The sequence below is a fragment of the Pelodiscus sinensis genome, chromosome 9, assembly GCF_052426305.1.
Source record: "Pelodiscus sinensis isolate ZL-2025 chromosome 9, ASM5242630v1, whole genome shotgun sequence".
NCBI classification, from domain to species: Eukaryota; Metazoa; Chordata; order Testudines; family Trionychidae; genus Pelodiscus; species Pelodiscus sinensis.
Genome location: NC_143060.1, coordinates 37,371,172 through 37,391,991, shown reverse-complemented (window position 1 = coordinate 37,391,991; position 20,820 = coordinate 37,371,172). Strand labels below are relative to the sequence as shown.

The 20,820-nt window shown below is 43.4% G+C and overlaps 1 protein-coding gene across 2 annotated transcripts in view; it reads right to left on the bottom strand.

The window, feature by feature from the left end:
* Positions 1–20,820, bottom strand: part of LOC102459125 (very-long-chain enoyl-CoA reductase-like) — a 56,056-nt gene that overhangs the window by 6,645 nt on the left and 28,591 nt on the right. For both annotated transcript variants that reach the window (XM_006114146.5, XM_075936562.2), the window contains exons 2-9: positions 20,415–20,465; positions 19,811–19,862; positions 17,759–17,803; positions 16,090–16,193; positions 14,081–14,196; positions 13,857–13,962; positions 7,755–7,827; positions 7,621–7,664 (exon numbers count right to left, since the gene is read on the bottom strand). In XM_006114146.5, the coding sequence (XP_006114208.3) occupies positions 7,621–7,664; positions 7,755–7,827; positions 13,857–13,962; positions 14,081–14,196; positions 16,090–16,193; positions 17,759–17,803; positions 19,811–19,862; positions 20,415–20,465 (591 nt within the window). The remainder of the gene's footprint in view (positions 1–7,620; positions 7,665–7,754; positions 7,828–13,856; positions 13,963–14,080; positions 14,197–16,089; positions 16,194–17,758; positions 17,804–19,810; positions 19,863–20,414; positions 20,466–20,820) is intronic.

Below are 20,820 nucleotides of genomic sequence, written 5' to 3'. Positions count from 1 at the left end.
GCCAATAAAAGCCTACAGTAACTTATTATAATAAACATATCAAAATAATGAAGAAATACATCTTTATATTTATAGGTAAGCAAACAAATTAACTCTATAGGCTATACACACCCCTTTGATGGTGAAATTTAAAATGAATCCAGTCACACAGGTCTGGATGTTATTGGTCAGACATTTGAAGGGACGATTCAATGCTATTTTTCCTCACTGGGAGTGGAGGGAGAAGTATCCTAAAGATATTTTTTGTGTCTTCCTGGGATATGCTTTGCTTATACCGGTTACATTTGTATGCTAGAATAATGATGATAATCTCAATCCCTGATTTATGACCCGTCTTTATAATCCAACATCCACAACAAAGATTGTTAGACTCATTACCTTCATTAACTGGGTAACAGCTTCTTTTACTTAATCCAGATCATTAGTCATTTCTATGAAGTGGGTCTCTTTGAGCCAACAATGGTTAACTATATTCCTAGGGAAATGAGGGAAATTGCTTGGTTCCCCAACAAAGTAGGATACTTTGGAGTAAAACAGAAATTTGGATTTGTGACCAGGATACTGCATTGGTACCTCCTTTGATTGCTTACCATGTAAAAATTGACCATATACAGAATTAGGTTACCCTCTCCACCAGAGTCTTCTACTTAGCCTCTCCAGGCATGACGATGATGATTACTTATTCCTCTCCTGTAGTCCACACCGAAGAGTGTCTGTCTCAAACATGTTACATCTAGAGATGCACTTAACCTCCTCCTCTATCCTCCAGTGCCCTTACCCTCTCCTCTCCCAGCATCACCCTGTCCCCCCTCCCACTGACACCTCCCCTCCTGCCCTTTTCCTCATTGTCTCCACTTGGCCCCCTGGGATTTGTCTCTCCTGCACCCCTGTCCCTTGGTGCCTTCCCCTTTCTTCTTATTATTCTTCTCCTGACCTCCTCCCCTCAGCACAAGCCCCTTCCCCATATTTTTCCCCTCCCCCCCCGGGCCAGCTCTAGGTTTTTTGCCCCCCCCTTTTTGTTGTCTTTTACACAAATTTGCATTTTGCAATGGGGTTTTTTTGTTTGTTTTTGTTTTTGTCCCGGCATTTTAGCCCTATAAATAACAAATAGCATTTTCATTCTTTTTTTTCTATAAAGGCAAAGGCGCTTCAAGTGAACTCCCCCTTTCACTCGCTGCTGGGTCACAGCAGCCTTTTCCCTGCCCTGTCCAGCCTCTCTCTATGGACAAGCACCCTCACTCCCGACCCACAGAGGGAGCAGGGTGCAGGGACAGCACAGAGCCAGAGGGCTGCAGGGAACAGTGGGGTTGTACAAGGGTGGCGTGGGGAACGGGAGACACAGAGCCAGAGGGACGCAGGGATCGGTGGGAGCAGGGTGCGGTGGAGGCACAGGGAATGGGATGCAGAGAACGGGAAGGGCAGAGGGATCAGGGTCTAGGGGCAGTGCAGGGAACGGGCAGCACAGAGCTGGGGGGGCAGGGATCGGGGAGTGCGGGGTGCAAGGGCGGCGCAGAGCCAGAGAGTCGCAGGGAAGAGGGAGACTGGGGGTCCAGGGGAGCAGGGGCGGCGTGGGGAATGGGTGGCACAGAGACAAAGGGGCACAGGGCAGCAAGGGGGCTGGGGCCGTGGCAGGACTGGAGCCGGTGGGGTGGGACGGGGTCTGGCTGCACTGCATGCCGCAGCCAGCTCCCGGGGACATGCAGCGAGAGCCAAGCTGCCGCAGCCCTTTAAAATCAACGAGGCTACGTCACGCCAGCATCCTGGCGTCTGCTAGTGTCCCGCCCTCTGGCTCGCGCCCCACCTCTCATGCCAGAACTGCATGCAGGCAGCCCAGTGGCAAGAATCGACACACTTCGCCCTCCCCGGCGGCGCTCTGCTCCTCCGCTGGCTGACAGATCGGATGTGACTGCGCCGCCTGTAGTGAGGGCTTCAGCCAGCCCGTCACAACAGCCCACCGGCCCAGTCCGCCCCTGCACTCGCCAGCCGGTAAAATCTACTCACCATGGGCGAGTGTATTTGTCGAGCCCTGTGTGTGTGTGTGTGTGTATATATATATATATATAATTACGGCCAGAGTAGAGCATAGCAGCGGTAATCAGATCTCCCAGCTCTGCACTTGTGCTGTCTGACCTTGGGAATGTCACTTTAACCTCTCTGGCTCAAATTATCCACCATTATTCAACTCTCAGAAAATTTCACATTTGAAAAGCGCTGAGATCCTCCAGTCATTGACACTATAGAAATTCTTCTCTTAATGCAGCGAGAGGTTACATCTGCACTAGAGAAAATGGAACCTTCCTACGAGAAGCAACGTTAGTATAGCCAGGAAATAAAATTGTCCTGGAGACGTTAGTCAAAAGACACGCACAGGATTCTATTTCCTCAGGGTTTCTGTGGAAAGATGCCAAGATGAAACCTTGCCCTGAATATTAACCCTTTAGTAGTAGGGCCCTAGTAGGGTGTAGTAGGCCAGCTGTCAGCTACTTACAACCTAATTGAGATTATCAACACCTGACAAACAGAACAAGTTTTAACTGTGCTAGAGAGTGGTAGCATCTGCAGAGGATCATTGTAATGAATGTAGCTGAGTGTGCTTCTCCACACGCAAACTAGCATCTCACTTCTGCAGACTTAATGGCCCAATCTTGACATTTTTACACAGCTAAGGCTTTCCCTGGCATCCAGATTCAGGCCAAAACTGACAGCTTTGGTTTTATCCCAGGCCTTGCCTACGCTCGGAACATTAAGGTGCTGATTAAGCATGTTAAATATCGATTAATTTACTAGTCAAGTAGTTGATAGACTTTCCATTGACTACTCAACTAGTCGATAGGCACTTCCACATTCCTCCTTTGAAATGAGGAAGCTCTTGTGCATTTCAAAGTTGGAACTCAGCGTGCAGTCCAGGGCCAGCGGGAAATCCTGCTGACTCCGGGCTCCAAGTGGGCACTTCTGCTTGTGCATTTCAAAGCAGAAGGGCCCGCGTGGAGCCCAGAGTCAGCAGGACTTCCCATTGGCCCCAGGCTGCACGTGGCATGCCAGCTTTGAAATGTACAAGAGTCCTCAGCTGATCCCAGCTTCTGTGGAAATGCTGTGAAGAATCTGGGGTCAGCTAGGGAGTCCCCAGCTAACCCCGGACTCCACGTGTTGCTGCCATTTTGAAACGCTGCAGCGGTGTTTCAAAGGGGCAGCGTCGCACTGAGCCTGAGGGGCAGGTCAACTTCATGTGGCACTGCTGCTTTGAAACACCGTGGTGGCATTTCAAAGGGGAAGCACCACACAGAGCCTGAGATCAGCTGTGAGGTGCTGCCCCTTTGAAATACCGCTGCAGCATTTCAAAGCAGCACCACCATAGGGAGCCCATACCTCATGCTCCGTGTGGCACTGCCACATTAGAGTATCCCCTCCCCACTCCCGTGACTAGTCCTTAAAATTCTTAGCGCTGATGCAGCAGTGTTTTAAGGCAGTGGTTCCCAACCTTTTTCATACCATGGACGGCAAATAATGAATATGCAAATATGAAAATAAAATGTTACCAGTCCACCAAAATATATACTCCAACTCTGGCCCCCAGAGCCGCTGCGAACCATTGGCTTCACCTGCAGCAGCTACCTGTCACGTGGCAACTGTCAGAGCTGAAGCCGGCTGCTGCGTGGTGTCTCAGAGATTCAGGGTATATCCCAGTCCCAGCCCGCGAAGCTGCTGAGAACAGCTGGCTTCAGCTCCAGTAGCCATTAACCATGTGCCCCAGAGCAGCCGGCATGGGCATGGCCTGACAGAGTGCTATGGCCCGGCAGACAGCGATTCATGGCCCGGCACTGGTCAGGAACCTGCTTTTAGGTGACACTGTGGTTGTGGCTACAGTGCTGGGGGAGAGCTCACCCTGTGCTCTAGGTCAGGGTTTTTCAACCAGTGGTACGAGTACCCTTATGGGTAGTTGAGAGAAGTCTGGGTGGGATATGTCAACACAACTGAAATTGGGAGAAAACTGAATTTTTGTTTTAAGTTTTACAGCATTTTATTATTTTTGTACTTTTTAAACCCAAAAATTTCAACGCCCGCCCAGCTACCATTCAGTTGTTTAAACAAATGTGTTGCAATGGTAGAAAACAATTTCATGTGTCTGAAAACTGTAGGTACTGGGAGTACTTATAATTTTTTTTTTTTTAAAGGGGTACTTTATAGTAAAAGGTTGAGAAACACTGCTCTAGGTAAATCAACTCTATGAGGAAAACAGCTGACAGTGCTGGGAGCTGGTTTATAATGGCACTTTGCAATGCAGTAACTTTCTGCACTTGTGCCCATTGGAGTCCGGGAGGTGGGCGGGCGTTAGCCCACCCACATCTAAAGGACCTCCCACCAGCCTATGGGGAGGGTCCACTGAGCCCAGAAAACACAATGATTACTTGGGACAAATAAAGATAAAAACAGGGACGGGTGTGAGGGTCAAAGGGCTAAAACAAGGGAACAGGATGAGGACACCGAGCAGAGAGCCCTCAACAGCGCCCACTGCCCCTCAAAGGTCTCAAGAGAGCCAGCGGACATTGCCCCGTGGAACTCTGCCCGGATGCGTGAGCGGATGCAGGAATGGAAATAGGCCCCACAGTCACAGGCCCCTCCCCTGGCCAACATCTGCGCCCTGGTTTTATAATTCACCATCTTGGCGATAGCAACTTTGTGGGGTTATGGATGGGGTGTGCATAGATTAATAGTGAGGGGAGAAGTGCAACCAGAATCTCAACAAGAGGTTCTGGAGGAGCCGAAAGAGGGGCTGTAGCCTGGCATACTCGAGGTAGATGTGCGCCAGGGTTGCCCTCTCGCCACAGAAGGGACAAGTGTCAGGAATGGGGGTGAACCACACCAAGTACGAGCCCGTGCTCACAGCGCCATGCAGGATTCTCCAGCTGATGTCCCCGGTAGGCTGTGGAATCAAGGTGGAATAGAGACTGGCCCACCGGGGCTCCCCACCCTCTATTGGTGGTAGGAGGTCCCGCCACTTGGTATCTGGGCGGGACACAAGGGTAGGGAAGTGGAGTGTGTGAAGCATGAGCATGTACAGATGGCTCTTTGGCGCGGTTTGGAAGGGGACCAGTTGCAATGCGTGCAGCCAGCTCGGGTGACGAGGGGGGGGGCAGTCAGGAAGGTACATGGGTCTTGGGGCCAATGGACAGATCAGGAGGGCCAGGGTGAGGGCGGGCGGGTGCACCCTCTTGCAGGACCTTATCGCAATAAACCCGAGCAGTAGGTGGCAAAGCATCCTTTACCTCCTGAAGTACACGCCAGGGAGTACGTAGGCTGGAGAGCCCCATGTTTCTGAACTTGTGGGGAGGAAGTTACAGCACAGTAACTTGCTATTGTAGACAACCCTTAAGCTAATCAGTCTGGGTATGTCTACACCACAAAGTTAATTCGAACTAACAGTCGTTAGTTCGAATTAACTTTAATAGGGGCTACACATGCAAACTGCTATTTCGAATTTAATTTGAAATAGCGGAGAACTTAATTTGAACTAGGAAAACCTCATTCTATGAGGAATAACGCCTAGTTAGAATTTTAAGTAGTTCGAATTAAGGGCTGTGTAACTACTTAATTTGAACTAGTTGGAGGCTAGCCCTCCCCAGGTTGCCCTGGTGGCCAGTCTGGGCCAAACCAGGGAAACTCTTCTGTCCACCTCCCGGCCCCAGAGCCCTTAAAGGGGCAAGGTGTGCCTACGGTGCCCATGCCAGTTGCAAGCCTGCCAGCATCCAGCCAGCAGACCCTGCACCTGGCACGGGATGAGCCGGCCACCTGCTGCCACCCAGCCATCCACGTCTTCCTAGGACCAGGCTGGCGGCTCATAGGAGCCTGCCCGGGGCCACAAAAAGCAGGCGCCCGCCTGGTCTAGTGCAGAGATCGCGGACCTTTGAGGTTTGGGGGGAGGCCTCCAGTGTTCACAATCTCCACACAAGGCACAGGAACGTGGCCATCTACAGCCGCATGGCTGCCAACCTGGCCACCAGAGGCCACATGTGGACCCAGGAGCAGGTTTGCATGAAAAGCAAGTTGATCCAATGAGACCCCTGAGCTTAGAACATAAGAACGGCCGTACTGGGTCAGATCAAAGGTCCATCTAGCCCAGTAGCCTGTCTGCTGACAGCGGCCACCCTCTGGAGGGGGTGGACCAAAGACAATAACCAAGTGATTTGTCTTGTGCCATCCATCTCCAGCTTTCCACAAACAGAGGCCAGGGACACCATTCCTACCCCCTGGCTAATAGCACTCCATGGACCCAACCTCCATGAATTTATCTAACTTCTCTTTAAACTCTGTTATAGTTCTAGCCTTCACAGCCTCCTGTGGCAAGGAGTTCCACAGGTTGACTATGTGCTGTGTGAAGAACTTTTTTATTAGTTTTAAACCTGCTATCCATTAATTTCAATTGGTGTCCTCTAGTCCTTATAATATGGGAACTAATGAACAACTCTTCTTTATTCACCCTCTCCACACCACTCATGATTTTATATACCTCTATCATATCCCCCCTCAGTCTCCTCTTTTCCAAACTGAAAAGTCCCAGTCGTTTTAGTCTCTCTTCATATGGGACCTGTTCCAAACTCCTAATCATTTTAGTTGCCCTTTTCTTAACCCTTTCCAAGGCCAAAATATCTCTTTTGAGGTGAGGAGACCACATCTGTACATAGTACTCAAGATGTGGGCATACCATAGTTTTATATTTCCCCTCCTCCTTCTTCCCCTGGCTTTCCCCTTCCATCTCCCTTCTCCCAGGTTTCCCTCTCCCCTCTCCCACCCTCTCTCTTCCCCTCTCCCACCTCCTTTTCCCAGTCTCCCCAGAGGTTAATCCCCCCCCCCCCCAGTTTTGTTAAATAAAGAGAGTTTCTATTTTTGAATGCACATGTCCTTTATTTTTTACATCAGGAAGGGGGGCTACGGAGGGGTACGTAGAAGGAGGTGAGGGAGCAATGGGGCACGAGCCTCCGATGGGGAGGACTGGGGTGGCTCTGCGGGATCCTCAGGGTGGAAGCTCTCCTGCAGGGCCTCCAGGATCCTGACAGCCCCCCAATGGCCCCCCCGGATGGCAGCCTGCGGAAAGTGCAGCCGGGCTGATGGCCAAGTGCTGTGATGTGCTGAGTGTGGGCACTTGGGACACTCTAAGACAGGACTGCTTTGCTGTTCCTCATCGAGGTAGACAAGCAAGCGGGGAACCCTGAGAACTGTCTGTCCGGGGTGGGGGCAGGGTCCCTTTAAGCATGGAACTCAGTTAGCCTCAGGCAGCAGCTCCACACTCTAAGTCCTAACCTGATGCCCTGCTGGCACTGGTTCCGGCCAGCCTTAACTTCGGTTCAGGGTCCACTCAGTGTGGACATGCTATTTCGAATTAGCAAAACGCTAATTTGAATTAGTTTTTGGGTCTAGATGCGTTATTTCGAATTAACTTATTTCAAATTAACTAATTCGAAATAAGTTAGTTCGAATTAGCGCTGTAGTGTAGCCATATCCTCTTAGTTCTATGTCCTGAGCTTTCAAGTAATAAAATCCCTGACATTTCCCCCTATCCCTACAATCTAATGAATAATAAAGGAGAGTCTTTAATAATACATTATAAAAAAGCAACAGACCTACCAGAAACATGATCACAGCAAAATTTATCTGTTTTTGTCCATAGGCTAGAAAACAAAATGTTTCATTGGATAGTTAGCACTCAAATATACCCAGGTAAAGGTTCAAATCATTCTCAAGGCCATTTTGCTACTTACAAGGAGGTGTATAAAGAGGATGATTGATGTAATAAGCAAGCCAAGCTGCAAATCCCCAGTAATAGAAGCAGTTCTGAAAAAAAAATTGTTCATCGTTTTAATTAGTCATCTAACCTCATGATTACGAAAAGCACAAGTTTCAGCAACAAAAATGACAACATACTAAGTGTGGTAGGATGGGAGGGAAAAAACAGGAAAAGACAACAATAAATAAGCAGGAAATGTTGCTCTTGGAGTGAGATGATTTTTCCCCCTTCAGAGCAAAAATAACATATGGACTGTTTGGTCTAAACATTATTTCTGAAAATGTAACCCAAAAAGCTAAAGTGTTTTATCTGGGAATCCATTTTGTTTCTCTGCACACAGAAGAGAGGTGAGGAGCCCTCCCCCCTTTGCAATATCCTTCCCCTGTTCACACTACTCCCCACACTCCTCCTCTCAACTTCACTTATCAGCTTCCTTTCCCTCCTCATACAAAGCACACTTTAATCCTCCGCCCTTAAACACCTACCATTGACCCTGCCCTGTATCCTCCTTAAACTATAGGCCAATCACTCTCCTCCCCTTCACCTCCAAACACTCTGAATAGGTAGACTGCAACCACTTGCTGAATTTCAATTCTGTTCTTGACCTTCGCCAATCCAGCTACCACCCTTTATGCTCCACTGAAACTGTTCTCACTAGATTCTAGCCAGATTTCAGGGCCTCCCCTCCACCATTATCATCCTGGGCTTCTTGGAAGTTTTTGCAATGTCAGCTTCCCCTTACTTGAAATTTTGTCCAAGGTTGGTTTCCAAGGCTCTGTTCTTTCACAGTTCTTCCTCCTTCTCCTACCTCTGATTGCTCTTTCAGTGTCGTCTCTGCAAGGTTCTGCTTCCCCTGTAAGAATGTCTATCCTTGGCCTGCTCCTCGGCTCCTATATTCTAGCTCTAGGTGCTCTCCTCCGCAAGGAAGAGGTTAACTATCATCTTTAGGCTGATGGCTCATAAATTGACCTCTCTATGGATGCATCCTCCCCTTCACTCAATCTAGTATCTCAGCCTATCACCACCTTAAACACAGCATGGCCAGAACAGTGCTCCTTATCTTCTTTCCCTCATTCTTCCCCCATAACCTGGGTGTCACTTCTGACTTGGTGCTCTCGCAGAATATAGGCACCAACATTTTGCTGATTAATAAATTACAGACAACAAGAGAGCTTTGCTGCAATTTTTTAAAATTCCCGAGGTTGTCCCACAGGCATGGTAGATATTATTTTCAAATAAGAGGCTTTGTTTGCATCTGTGATATAATGGGTTAGTGAATGTTGTTGTCTTCCCAAAGTGACTGGCTCCATTAAGGATTGGAGCCATACAACACAACTAGAGTTATTTCTTCTAGCTAAAGTGGTAAGGGATTATGCTGTTCACTGAAATTTCCAAATTCAAACTCTGCTGCCAGCAATGTCTGTATATATGCAGCCTTGCTCTATCCACATAGCTCTAGCTTTTATTTAATTAGAAAACCATGATTTTAAATTTTGACACCATAAAAGTAATGGTTTGAATAAAAAAGAAAAATGTTTGAAGATATTCAAAATCCCAGAGCCAATTTGTCCACTGGCATAAGGCCACAGAAATTGATTGAATTATACCAGAGCAGAATCTGGTCTTTTGTTTATTTCTAAGGGTTTCACACAATCACAAACATCAATGAGTTTTACTATGGTTCTGTTACAGTCTCCTCTTAAGTCAGCAAGGATATGTACAATCTACTGAGTCAAATCCAAAGTGTTTTCACTAATTAGCATAATGGTTTCAAACCTGACTTCCCAAATAGACTTTTTGAATGGTTAATGTTTTTAATTGTATAGAACAGCAGTAAAAAAGCATGAAAAACGAATGTTTAAAAAATACAAAATTCTACCCTCATGCAAAATGAATCCTGTTTGTTATTTTATACAATTCAACCTTATGAGTTAAAAATGTAAGGAATTATGCCACCATTCTGAAAATCTAGCCATTCAATCCAAAACTGATATAAATTTAACATAATCAGCAGTGAGGTGGAGGGGGATATCTGGTAAGACTTTTCACTCTTTTTATATCCAAAATAGCTTTTTCCAATGATCTGCAGTAGCTAAAGCCTCCCCTAAAAAACTGTGGCTCGCATTTTTACCTACTGCCTTTTCAAGATGTTCCCAGCTAGACTTGCTAGTGCGCAGAAGTAAAATCTTATGTGGTGGTGGCGGCGGCATTAAAGATACCATGCAAAGAAAATACTCTGAGCTTCTGCTTAATAAATTAGCTGCAAAACAGAACCCAAGATGTAAAGAAAAAGCAGAGGCTGATGTGTGGAAGAAGATTTAGAGGAGCGGTCAGCATGACTTTAAGAAGAGAGAGACTCATTCTCAGGCACTGACTAAGTAGAGTGAGTGATTGTGGTGGAGATAAGACTTTGGGGAAAAGACAAGGAGACTAGAGCAATTGGGCCAGAGAAGAGCACAAGAATCAAGGTGCTCTCACAATGAGATTGTCAGTTAATGGTAAACACATCTCAGCCAAATAGTCATCTGAAAGTAACCAGATTGTTATTTTGTTAATTTAAGTTTCAAATACAGCACAACCTACTTAGTCTCAAAGTCTTCTTTTAAAATCGAACAAGAATGGTAACTCTCGCACCTTACATGAGATTTTCTCTGGCTGCCAAGACATCAATGGAAGACAAATCTATGACCAGCTGAAAGTCCAGGTCTACCAGAAAGAGTTACTTTTCCATAAAAAGAAGAGGTATGTTGCTTGGGCTCTGCTTGTTAAATGTAGAAAGGTGGGAGAGTAAACAACATAGCCATTATCTACAGCTATATGGTAAACTACAGTAACATTTCAGTCAGTAATGCCCAAAGAGGCCATGTATCCGAAATCAGACTCTTTAGCATCTACAAACCAGACTTGCTGAATGTAGAACAGCTAACAATGAGGTTCTTTCAGTTTATGGTGTGAGAGATAGTAAAATATCATATGCTCCAAGGGTGCCCTCACAGCTTTATCATGAGTGTCATTATCATTTTTCCTACAATTATTTATATTATAGTAAAGCCCAGAGATAACAAGCAAGAGTGAGACCCCATTGTGCTAGGCACTGTACAAACACATAGACAGTTCCTATCACAGGTTTACAGACCAGACAGAAAAATGGTGAGGCCAAAGAAAGCAAGATTATTCCTATTACAGATAATAGAATTGAGGCACAGAGGCTAAGTGATTTCCCTAAAGTTACTGTCAGATTTCTGTGTGCCAGTCCAGCACCTACACCACAAGACCATCCTTTTTCTCTACTCATTATTATATTACACTATCACCTAAAATACACCAGGCATGGTACAGACTTATGGAGAAACAATCTCTACCCTGAAGCACTCAGACTTTTAAAACAGAATCTTGCAAGGAAACTCTCCCATAAATTTGGAACTTGCAATAAGCTGAGTTGTATGCCTCTGACTTCTATTGCAGAAAAAAAATCCCACATTCCTTCTAAAGCATAATCTTTTTTTTTTAAGAAAGGATACAGATGTAATTAAAATGGAAAAAGACATCTGTATCCTTTCTTCAAAAAAAAGAATTTGCTCACATCCTCCAAATCCCAGAAACCACAATGAATCCAAATGGCCCTACTGCCATGTATGTGAAACAAAGGTGAAGGGTCTTTCAGCAAACATGAAGGATGGAAACCCTCCTCCCCTCTCAAAAATGTCCAATCCTGTCTCTTCTAAGTCATGCTTCCAAGGAACTTGATTGGCTCTCACTGAATTATGATGATTGAGTTCTCCAGAGAACAAACAAGCAACAGCCCCTATATGAATAATAATATATGTGAAATAGGAGATCTTTTCTACCACCTATATTCAAGCGCTGGAGAAAAATGTGTAGAATAGGTAGAAGGAAATGTACCATATATAATAAATATTAAACCATATTTATAAGTTAAAGGCTGAGCTGAGCTTTCTTTCAGAGCAGAGTGTAACAATTTGTCTCTTAATTAGGATAGAATAAAAAAAGGTGAGTCTAATATAAAATCATACACATCGTGGTAGGTTATCAATGGAATCTTAGTGAAAGTTATGCAGAGTTGTTTGGAAGAAGGTGTTAAAAATTGTTCCATTTTGAATGGGGGGGGGAGGGATACCTGACATTTCTTTGCACTTGCTATCTCACAAACGGTTTCTTGATTACCCATATTTTCCATATAATTAAATGTCCTGGAAAATTTGTTAATCACTTTCTTCTCAACCCACAAAGTGAAAGTAATAAGGCAGATCCTCAAAGGGAATTAGATATCTACGTACCTTTAAGAGTCCAATCAACCTTTCATCAACTTGATCATTTAGTATGTTTACATCCCCCTTTTCCCAATTTAAATGTCTTTGCACCCCAGGAAGAACTTTCTACACACATGTGGTGAAGTGGACAAACACATATAGATGAATACAGGAGAAAATAACTTAGAAGGGTGTTAAGGCTAATACAGTTAATGGAATTAGAGTTGGGTAAAACTATTCCATGAAGTGTTTTTTCACCAAGAAATGCTGATTCAGGATGACCAAAATTTGTTGCAAATTCATACTGAACTTTTTGAATTGTTTCAGTCAAAACAAAATTTAAAAATATTTTTAAAAAATTGAAATGTGGTATTGACATTTTAAAAATGTTTCAGTTTTTCCAATTCAAATGACTTTTCATTCTGATCTTTACTTAATTTTTTTTTAAAAGCTCAAATGAAATGTTTCATTTTACCAGAAATTTTTTTAAGAAAACTTTTTGGTGTAAAGAAAAATTTAAAAATTTAATTTTAAATTTCAATTTAAAATGTAAGGGCCAACCTGATATGAATGAAGGATGAAAATAAGTATCATGAACATGATGTGGTGAAGAAGAGAGAGCAATTCAAAGGCCCAGGTCAGAATGACCGGCAAAGAAAGATTTTAGCAGCTGAATTTTGTTTGGAGTGGAGTAGTGCAATGGAGGTGTCAGACACCTATGAAAAGTGATGATTTAATGCACTTTATAAATTCACTTTAAAGATACAATTGTGCTGCTTTCACATATCTGATGTTATTAATCTAAAATAGTTCCCACTTGTCCAGATTAGACATTTCTAATAGAGCTGCTGGCCTGATAGAAAACCGTGCACATCTCTGCTTAGGAAAGCAATGAAAATAAATCTGTGCAAATAAATAAATAAATAAATTAAATAAATAAATTCCTGTGAGTACCTTGCCCAGATAATGCTACTATCTGAATATATAGGACTCTTATCCTATGTAGGAAGCACAAAGATAACTAAATCTCCTGCAGGGAGTCAAATAGTCAATAGAGTAATAACTAATATTGGTAGGTTGTAAAAATGAAAGAACCTTCCAGTTCCCAAGTCAGACTACCACTACCTTAAGATGCAAATGTATTTTTAAGTGAATAAACACAAAATATTAGATACCTAAAGGGGCTATTAGGATATGACAATCTGCTATCCTCTAGATGCTATATAAAACTGTTTTAAAATCTAGTATTCCACTGCCTCATTAAAAAAAATCTATAGTTATATTGCACATACCATATTATTATGCAGGCAGGCAGCCACCAGTGGGCTCAGCCCTGCTCCCAGAACAGAGGTGTTGCTAGGCTGTGTTCATGACAGGAAGGAAATGCAGAACAGCCATGGTGCTTTATGCTGCACCAGAAGCAAAGGCACATTTATAATTGCCAAGAAGAGAAATGATTCTAAGATGCTATTACAAAAACCAGATTAAAAATATTTTGAAAACCTCTAGCGATGCACTACTGTGCTTTTGAAATTCTTGCACCCAAGAGATCTAGCAGGTTCAATACTGAAGGTATTAAATCTTGAAAGAGCAATGGGAAACCTGTGACAGGAATTATAATGGCAGGGTAGCATGTAGGTTACAATGGTAAGATTACTGAGAGATCTTGTACAGGGATTTATAGGTCAAAGCTGCGGGTCATTACCACAAAAGCCACACCAAAACATTGTACTAATGAAGCAGTGTGGAGAGTGGCCAGATTGTATTTACTAGAGGGCTGTGGGTTGATTTTTGTCACAATTTACCTTAATAATATTCCTCAGTGGCATAGTCCCATGGGAGAACCGATGAACAAATATTGTTTCAATCAACCTTTTGATGTAGTGGAAAGAATGGCAGATACATGCCAAGCTAGAAACAGCAAGACAAAAGCATTTAAGAATGCTACAGAAACAAATGTGGCAAGACAGTTGGAATAAAAATATGATGCTTACAAAAAATATTGCTTGAGGCTCATAACAGAACTTACTTAACTACTGGATGGGGGCTTGATGTAAGCTTGTCATTCAGGCCATAGACAAAAGGCATGCGGAAATAAAACAGAAAATAGATGAACAATGGACCCGCATATTCTGTCAAAAATACCTGAAAAAAGGGAGAGAATAATTAGACAGAGCAGATCAGAAGCTGTGCTTTTTTTTATTAGTAAATTCCTCCACCAACCTAGAATGGAGGATTGGTTGGTTGATTTGACAACATTTGGAATTATATTCTGAGACTGTTAGAAATGCATACATATGGCATGCACTTGCATTTGCAGTGACTGCATACAACTTCAATAATTGCATTCACGTGTAACAAGTTATGTGCAATTAACAAAGGAACACATACAGTTGTGAAATGTGAATGCAAATTATAGTTTTATTACCTTAGCCTTTATTTTTCATCTTGGTGTCCTATAAAACTGCTTTTTATATAGTTTAAAAAGAATGCTGGGGGAAAAAAATCTCTCAAAAAAAGGGAAAGAAACTAGTTTATAATGAATGAATTTTGTTTAAAATAAAATACTTCATATGAACACCAATTTAAATTGACCTCAATTTTGATTATTACTTTTGCTTCCATAACTCAGTAAGGTAGGTTGATATCCAAATTATGAAGACATGAGGGAAATGTACTATACTTACATAACAAAAAGTCACCACTTTTTTTCTGATATAGTTGAAGCTACTGAGATGGCCAAAAAAGTTGTTGAGATTTTAGTGATGTTCACTATATTAATTTGATATGCTGTGGTATTTCACTGTACATTGATATGAAAACATCTTGATCTTCTAATTTGCTGTGATCATCTTACTGTGTTTAAGATTTCTTGCTTGTTGTCCTTTTTCTAATATAAGCTCCAGTGTTATGCTGAGGATTTATACTCAACAAAAAACAATTACTGTTTTTAATATTACAGAGTGTACTATTACCTTTGTCTTTGATATTGTTCATTAATAATATTACATTAATTGTTCTAAGAATAATCTGTCTTCAACTTGCTGTCTAACTTTACCTTCATGCTGTGACATTACAGTTAAAACTAAAGGACAGTATGTGCACTGTAACTGCAGAAGGCTCTGCACACATCACTTCAGAGCCACCATTTCTCTTACCGCCTCCTACTCAATGCTGCAGGCTAATGCTGCCATGATGGAACTTTGCTTTGAATTAAGGGTGCAGAATATATGACATTTTCTTCAATCTCTGTTTGTTAGAGCTGAATGAATAACTGATTGAGTTTGGTGGCGGAACCAAAAGGTATGAAAAAAATATTTGGGTAGTTTCAAACCTAAACTGATTTTTTGTAGTGTTCTTTCTTGACCAAATGAAAAATTAGTGTTTGGATCAAATGAAACATTGTGACTGCCTATTTGAAGTGACACTTGATTTCTAAATTAAATTATTTGAAACGCAATGTGGAAATAGCTCATTTTGATAGCTTCAAAACAAACTTTTGAGTTTCAATTTTTTCCCAGTGTTTATTCAGCCAAACTCACGCTGAATTCATGCTGCCACTAAAATGACCAGTTGTCAGTAGTATCCCAGGACCTAAACTGCAAACATGCATGTGAGTAACTTTACTTTCATGAGCAGACCCATGAAAGTCAATGAAATTGACAGATATGAGTAAAGGTACTCATATGTCTTTGCAGGATTGATCTCCAGGACAAGAATGTAAGCCTGATCTCTGACTGCCCAAGGAACAGAATTTACATAGTTACTTAGTACCACAGTGCGAGATTATGTTGTGAGATAATCACTACTGCTTTTCCATTGAATGCATGGCCAGGATTTCATGATGTACTTTTACTGAAGTCTCTCATTAAATGCTTCTTAAGGTTAGAATAGTTAAAAATGAAGATCTGCTCTCTCCATCTGCTGTCAGACCAGGCGACATATAGAAATTCTATATAAATGCTGAGAGAAAGTGATGCAAAAATTAATTAAAGAGAAGCATTAATTAAAATGTCCCAGGCTTGCAGCATAGCTCACCATCGTCCATCCTATTTGTGGCCCTAAATCTTTAAAATACAGTGTAGCGGTTGTGCCAACTGGGAGATGTTGCAGGATTTCCTCATCTCTCAAGGATTTTCCCTCTGAGAAGAAGAAGTAGTAGTTATACACATCACAGTAGAATTAAAGTAAACTCTGGTAACAGAAACCTTTTAGTCCATTTAGACCAATCTTGGAATCCTTTTGGCCGGACTCATGCTTTTACCAGAGTCTTATGTAAGAGTATGCCACCTGATAAATACACATTTAGAATCCTAGCGTTTTCGTATACGTGCATGCAAAAAACAGGAGTAAATATGCTGTCCACCCACAGAACTACCACTGAAGCCAACACCATGAATTGAATTCTCACGCCCTGATCTGCAGTATAGTCATTCCACTGCTGCTGAAGAAAATGGGTAGATGCTAATGGGGTAGGTGAGTCAATACTCTCTCTGTTGGGACAGAGAATTTTTCAGAGAGCACGGACCACTAACCAGCCTCCTTCTCATTCCTCATTTCTGTGAACTCCTTCATGGAGGAAAGTCTTAGCACACAAGAGGTTGCATTGTCCTCCTACGTGACCTCTTTGGGCCCTTCCATTTCAATCCAGTGGAAATGTGGTTTTACAGGGTTTTGTCCTAAGCAGGGGGTATGGCACAGAACAGGATCTCTCTATCTCTCGCTCTAGTAAAATGCAATTTATATTACACTTTTTTGCACACACTCTTGTTGAACTGACATCTTTCCATTTCAGAGGTTTGACCTATGAGACACAAGCCTGCTCTGGGCTGGTGGCACCCTTGCTTTTCCTTCCTGCATTTAGGGGCATACCCATAGTTCCAGCTGTCACCTACTAACACGTTTCCCAGCATAAGCCATTGGATGGCTGTTCACATAAATTCTTGTGGAAGAAAATAAGCTGCTCAAGCACATATTTTCCCATGGACTTATCCCAAAACAATTTGTTAATCTTTACTAACAATCATTTGAAGAGATTGTGTAAGTAACTATGCCTAATAGCAGCAAAAAATGCTACATATTATTTGAATAATATGGATAATTAAGATGTTTTTTTCAATTATTCTTTCATTTTTAAGCACCAATGGCATGCAACAAGAGTTTTCTATCAGAAATACCCATGACCAATTTAACTGAATCAGTCGCTTGGCACCAGCTAAGTTTGCAGAGCCTATATTCCCAAATGCATTTTTCATTAGTTTATCACTTAAAAAAGCTACAATGTCCACCTGAAATTTAAAATGTTAACGTGAATTACTAGCACTAGTACATAATCCTTCAGACTTTTCATATTTGAGCACCATTCTGGGTTCCATTTCATTGCAGTTAAATGCAGGTGGTAAACAGATTAGATGCTGATTCCATTGAAGGACAAGTGCTCAATAGCTGAAAGCAAATTAAGTCAATGTGCAAACTCCCCAGTTAACTAAACAGTGGTTACTAGCATCAGACCCATAGTAGGACTCTGAGCAATAATGTTCAAAGAATTCAGCTTGTGTTGAGCTCCTTTTTGTAAATTCCTTCATAATACTAATTCAGCAAAACTACCACTCATGGCATATAATACCACTAGAAAGGGCAGGATGTGGCACCTCGCTGTGCAAGCACTGTTTATAGCCTTATTATGCTAGACCTGACTGGTACTTACTGGGATCAAGTCTTATGGACTGCCTAGCTGGATACCAGTGTGGATCTGCAAGACAAATATAAAAAGTATAAAATTATCCATAATACAGTATTTGCTTTTGGATTATCCACTGATTTAATGACTGCAACAGAAGAAGAGAAGCTCTTGGTTAGGGATTTTTATTACTTGTTTTATTTTTTATCAGAAGATTTACCAGGTGTTGCTTGGGTCTTTAATTCAATTAATTTTTGTTTGTCTTCATTTAAATCATTGCTGTGGGGTGGGGTGGAGGAGTTCAGTATGCAGGCTGTCCCAGGGAGAGAGGCCTTCCCCAGCCCTCTCTCACTGCAGCAGTTTGGGGTCAGGTGAAAAGCGCCTCTCCATGGCTGCTGCAACTCCAGTGGGCACAACTAAGGGAGGGGTGTAAGTCCCCAGCTGGTGCTGGTCTTAGGTTAGTCTGCCCCCTGCACTCCCCAGGCAAAGTGAAGAATGCAGCAAATTGTTGTCTCCTTCCCCTTCATCAGGGAGTGAGAGGAAAGTACACAATGTTCCCATACAAATCAGGAGGAGGAGCTGCAGCCTCTCCCGCCCCCCCACCCGCCTACTATAAAGGGTGCCTGGGGGGATGGGAGGCTCAGGCAGTCCCAGACAGGGGTGGGGGGAGTGGGAAGTGGTGCCCCCGGATAATCCCTTTCACCCGCCTGGTGACTCTGTCTTTTTCTGTTTTATGAGAAGCAATCCCACTCCAGGCATATCCAATTTTCCTGGCTCAACCAAACCCTTAACTTGCTTTATGTTGTGATAAGAGGAAGCTAGCTCTTCCTAGCTCTTACCATTTAGGAGGAGTTCTTGCACAGATAGACAATCTCTCTCAAATATATAATAGATTATAAAAACCAAAAGCAAAGATTTGCATAAATTAGTAGATTACTGATAATGAAAAATGTTATATCTCAGCTACATTAATGTCCACTTGCTGATTACAGGCAGTCCCCGGGTTATGTACAAGATAGGGACTGTAGGTTTGTTCTTAAGTTGAATCTGTATGTAAGTCGGAACTGGCATCCAGATTCAGCCGCTGCTGAAACTGATCAGTTTCAACAGCGGCTGAATCTGGATGCCAGTTCTGACTTACATACAGATTCAACTTAAGAACCCCAGGCATCCCCAAGTCAGCTGCTGCTGAAACTGATCAGCGGCTGATTCCAGGAAGCCCGGGGCAGGGGCTTCCTGTAGTCAGCCACTGGTCAGTTTCAGCAGTGGCTGACTTGGGGATGCCTGGGGCAGAGCAGCTGCTCCTTGGCGCTACTGGACCAACCCAGCAGCACCCAAGCTGCTCTGCCCCAGGCGTCCTGATTCAGCCGCTGCTGAAACTGACCAGCAGTGGCTGAATCAGGATGCCTGGGGCAGAGCAGCTGGGGTGCTGCCGGGTTGGTCCAGTAGCGCCCAGAGCGGCGCTACAGGACCAACCAGCAGCGCCCGAGCTGCTGTACCACAGGCGTCTGGAGCAAAGCCGCAGAGCACGGGGGCAGCAGCACAGCCCAGATGCGCCGTGGCTGTTCTGCTGCCCTCGGACTCCGCGGCTTTGCTCTGCTTTGCTCCCTGTCCCCCTGGTCTGCAGACCAGGGGAACGGGGAGCAAAGCTGTGGAACACGCGGGCAGCAGACAGCCCAGATGCGCGTCTGGGCTGTCCGCTGCCCGCGTGCTCCGCCGCTTTGCTCTGCTTTGCTCCCCGTCCCCCTGGTCTGCAGACCAGAAGGACGGGGAGCAAAGCGGCGGAACACGCGGGCAGCAGACAGCCCAGACGCGCGTCTGGGCTGTCCGCTGCCCGCGTGCTCCGCCGCTTTGCTTCCTCTCCCTGGTCTACTGGAGACCAGGGAGAGGGCCCCGTTCGTAACTGCGGATCCGACATAAGTCGGATCCGCGTAACTCGGGGACTGCCTGTACTTGTACTAGTGTGTATAAATCACATTTTCCATTGAACTATATTATTTTATACTTACATCAGAATACCCAGTACATAATTATTTGACTCAAAACCTTAGTATGCGTCTCTGAAAATATTATACTTACAGGATTTATGGAACATCAATCTGATGTCACTAATTGTAGCATGTGGTTCCACCTAGGCAACAAAAGAGGCTGGTCATGTAAGACATTTGTTTTGGAAGATAATTAGTAAGTACAAAAAATATGGTGGAAACATGGATTTTTCAAGTTGCCAGCATTCCTTTAACTTTTTGAAACATAGCCAAAAAATTCTATTTCTAGTATGGACTGCTCAAGCGACTGGTAATAGAAAAAGGGAGCATTTAATCTGTAGCTCATGTTGTAAATCCATCCATATTAATGGCCAGAGTTATTACAATATGATGATAATTTGGTGGCTTATGTGAAATCGCTCCCGGGTCACATCACAACAGGTACTAACTGGCACATTTGTCGGCCCCCTCAGCTGAGAATCTGAATGAAGATGTCCTCTGATCCTTTCAATGGTGAGCTGAGGGACTTTGTAAAGCTGTGAGGGCAAGTTTTCCCCTGACGCTGCCCAGGCTGTTGTCTCTTGCTGTGGAGGAAGAAGGGTTTTCCATCTCCTTTCACAAGCACCGTATTTACTTTTAAAAATTACAAGCTTCTAAATACTGTCACCTGCCATTTCCACAATATTATCATTTACCTTATCCAGAAAGCACAGCTGTTGCTTTGTCTTCCAATCGAGGATTTCCACCTGATAGAGAACAAAATGTCAACTCATATTATTCACTGACTGATTACTCTCCCAGTTCTTGGGGCATTCTTTAGAAATATGATCATTGCTAAGGACAAAGTACTACTATTTTCCAGTCCACTGACTGTGCTAATATAACTACAATAGAGACAACATAGCTTTTGAGATAGCATGCCAGATTTCCAACAGGTTTCTCAGGTCTAACAGACGAAAGAATGTATCTTGCCAAATCTTTATTACTGTTGCAAAAGTCAGACATAGCTTGGCATAGACAGAAAAATCATCATTTTTACTTTTAAATGGAGAGCACACTGATCTGTATATCACTGAACAATGATAAACATGGAATTACACA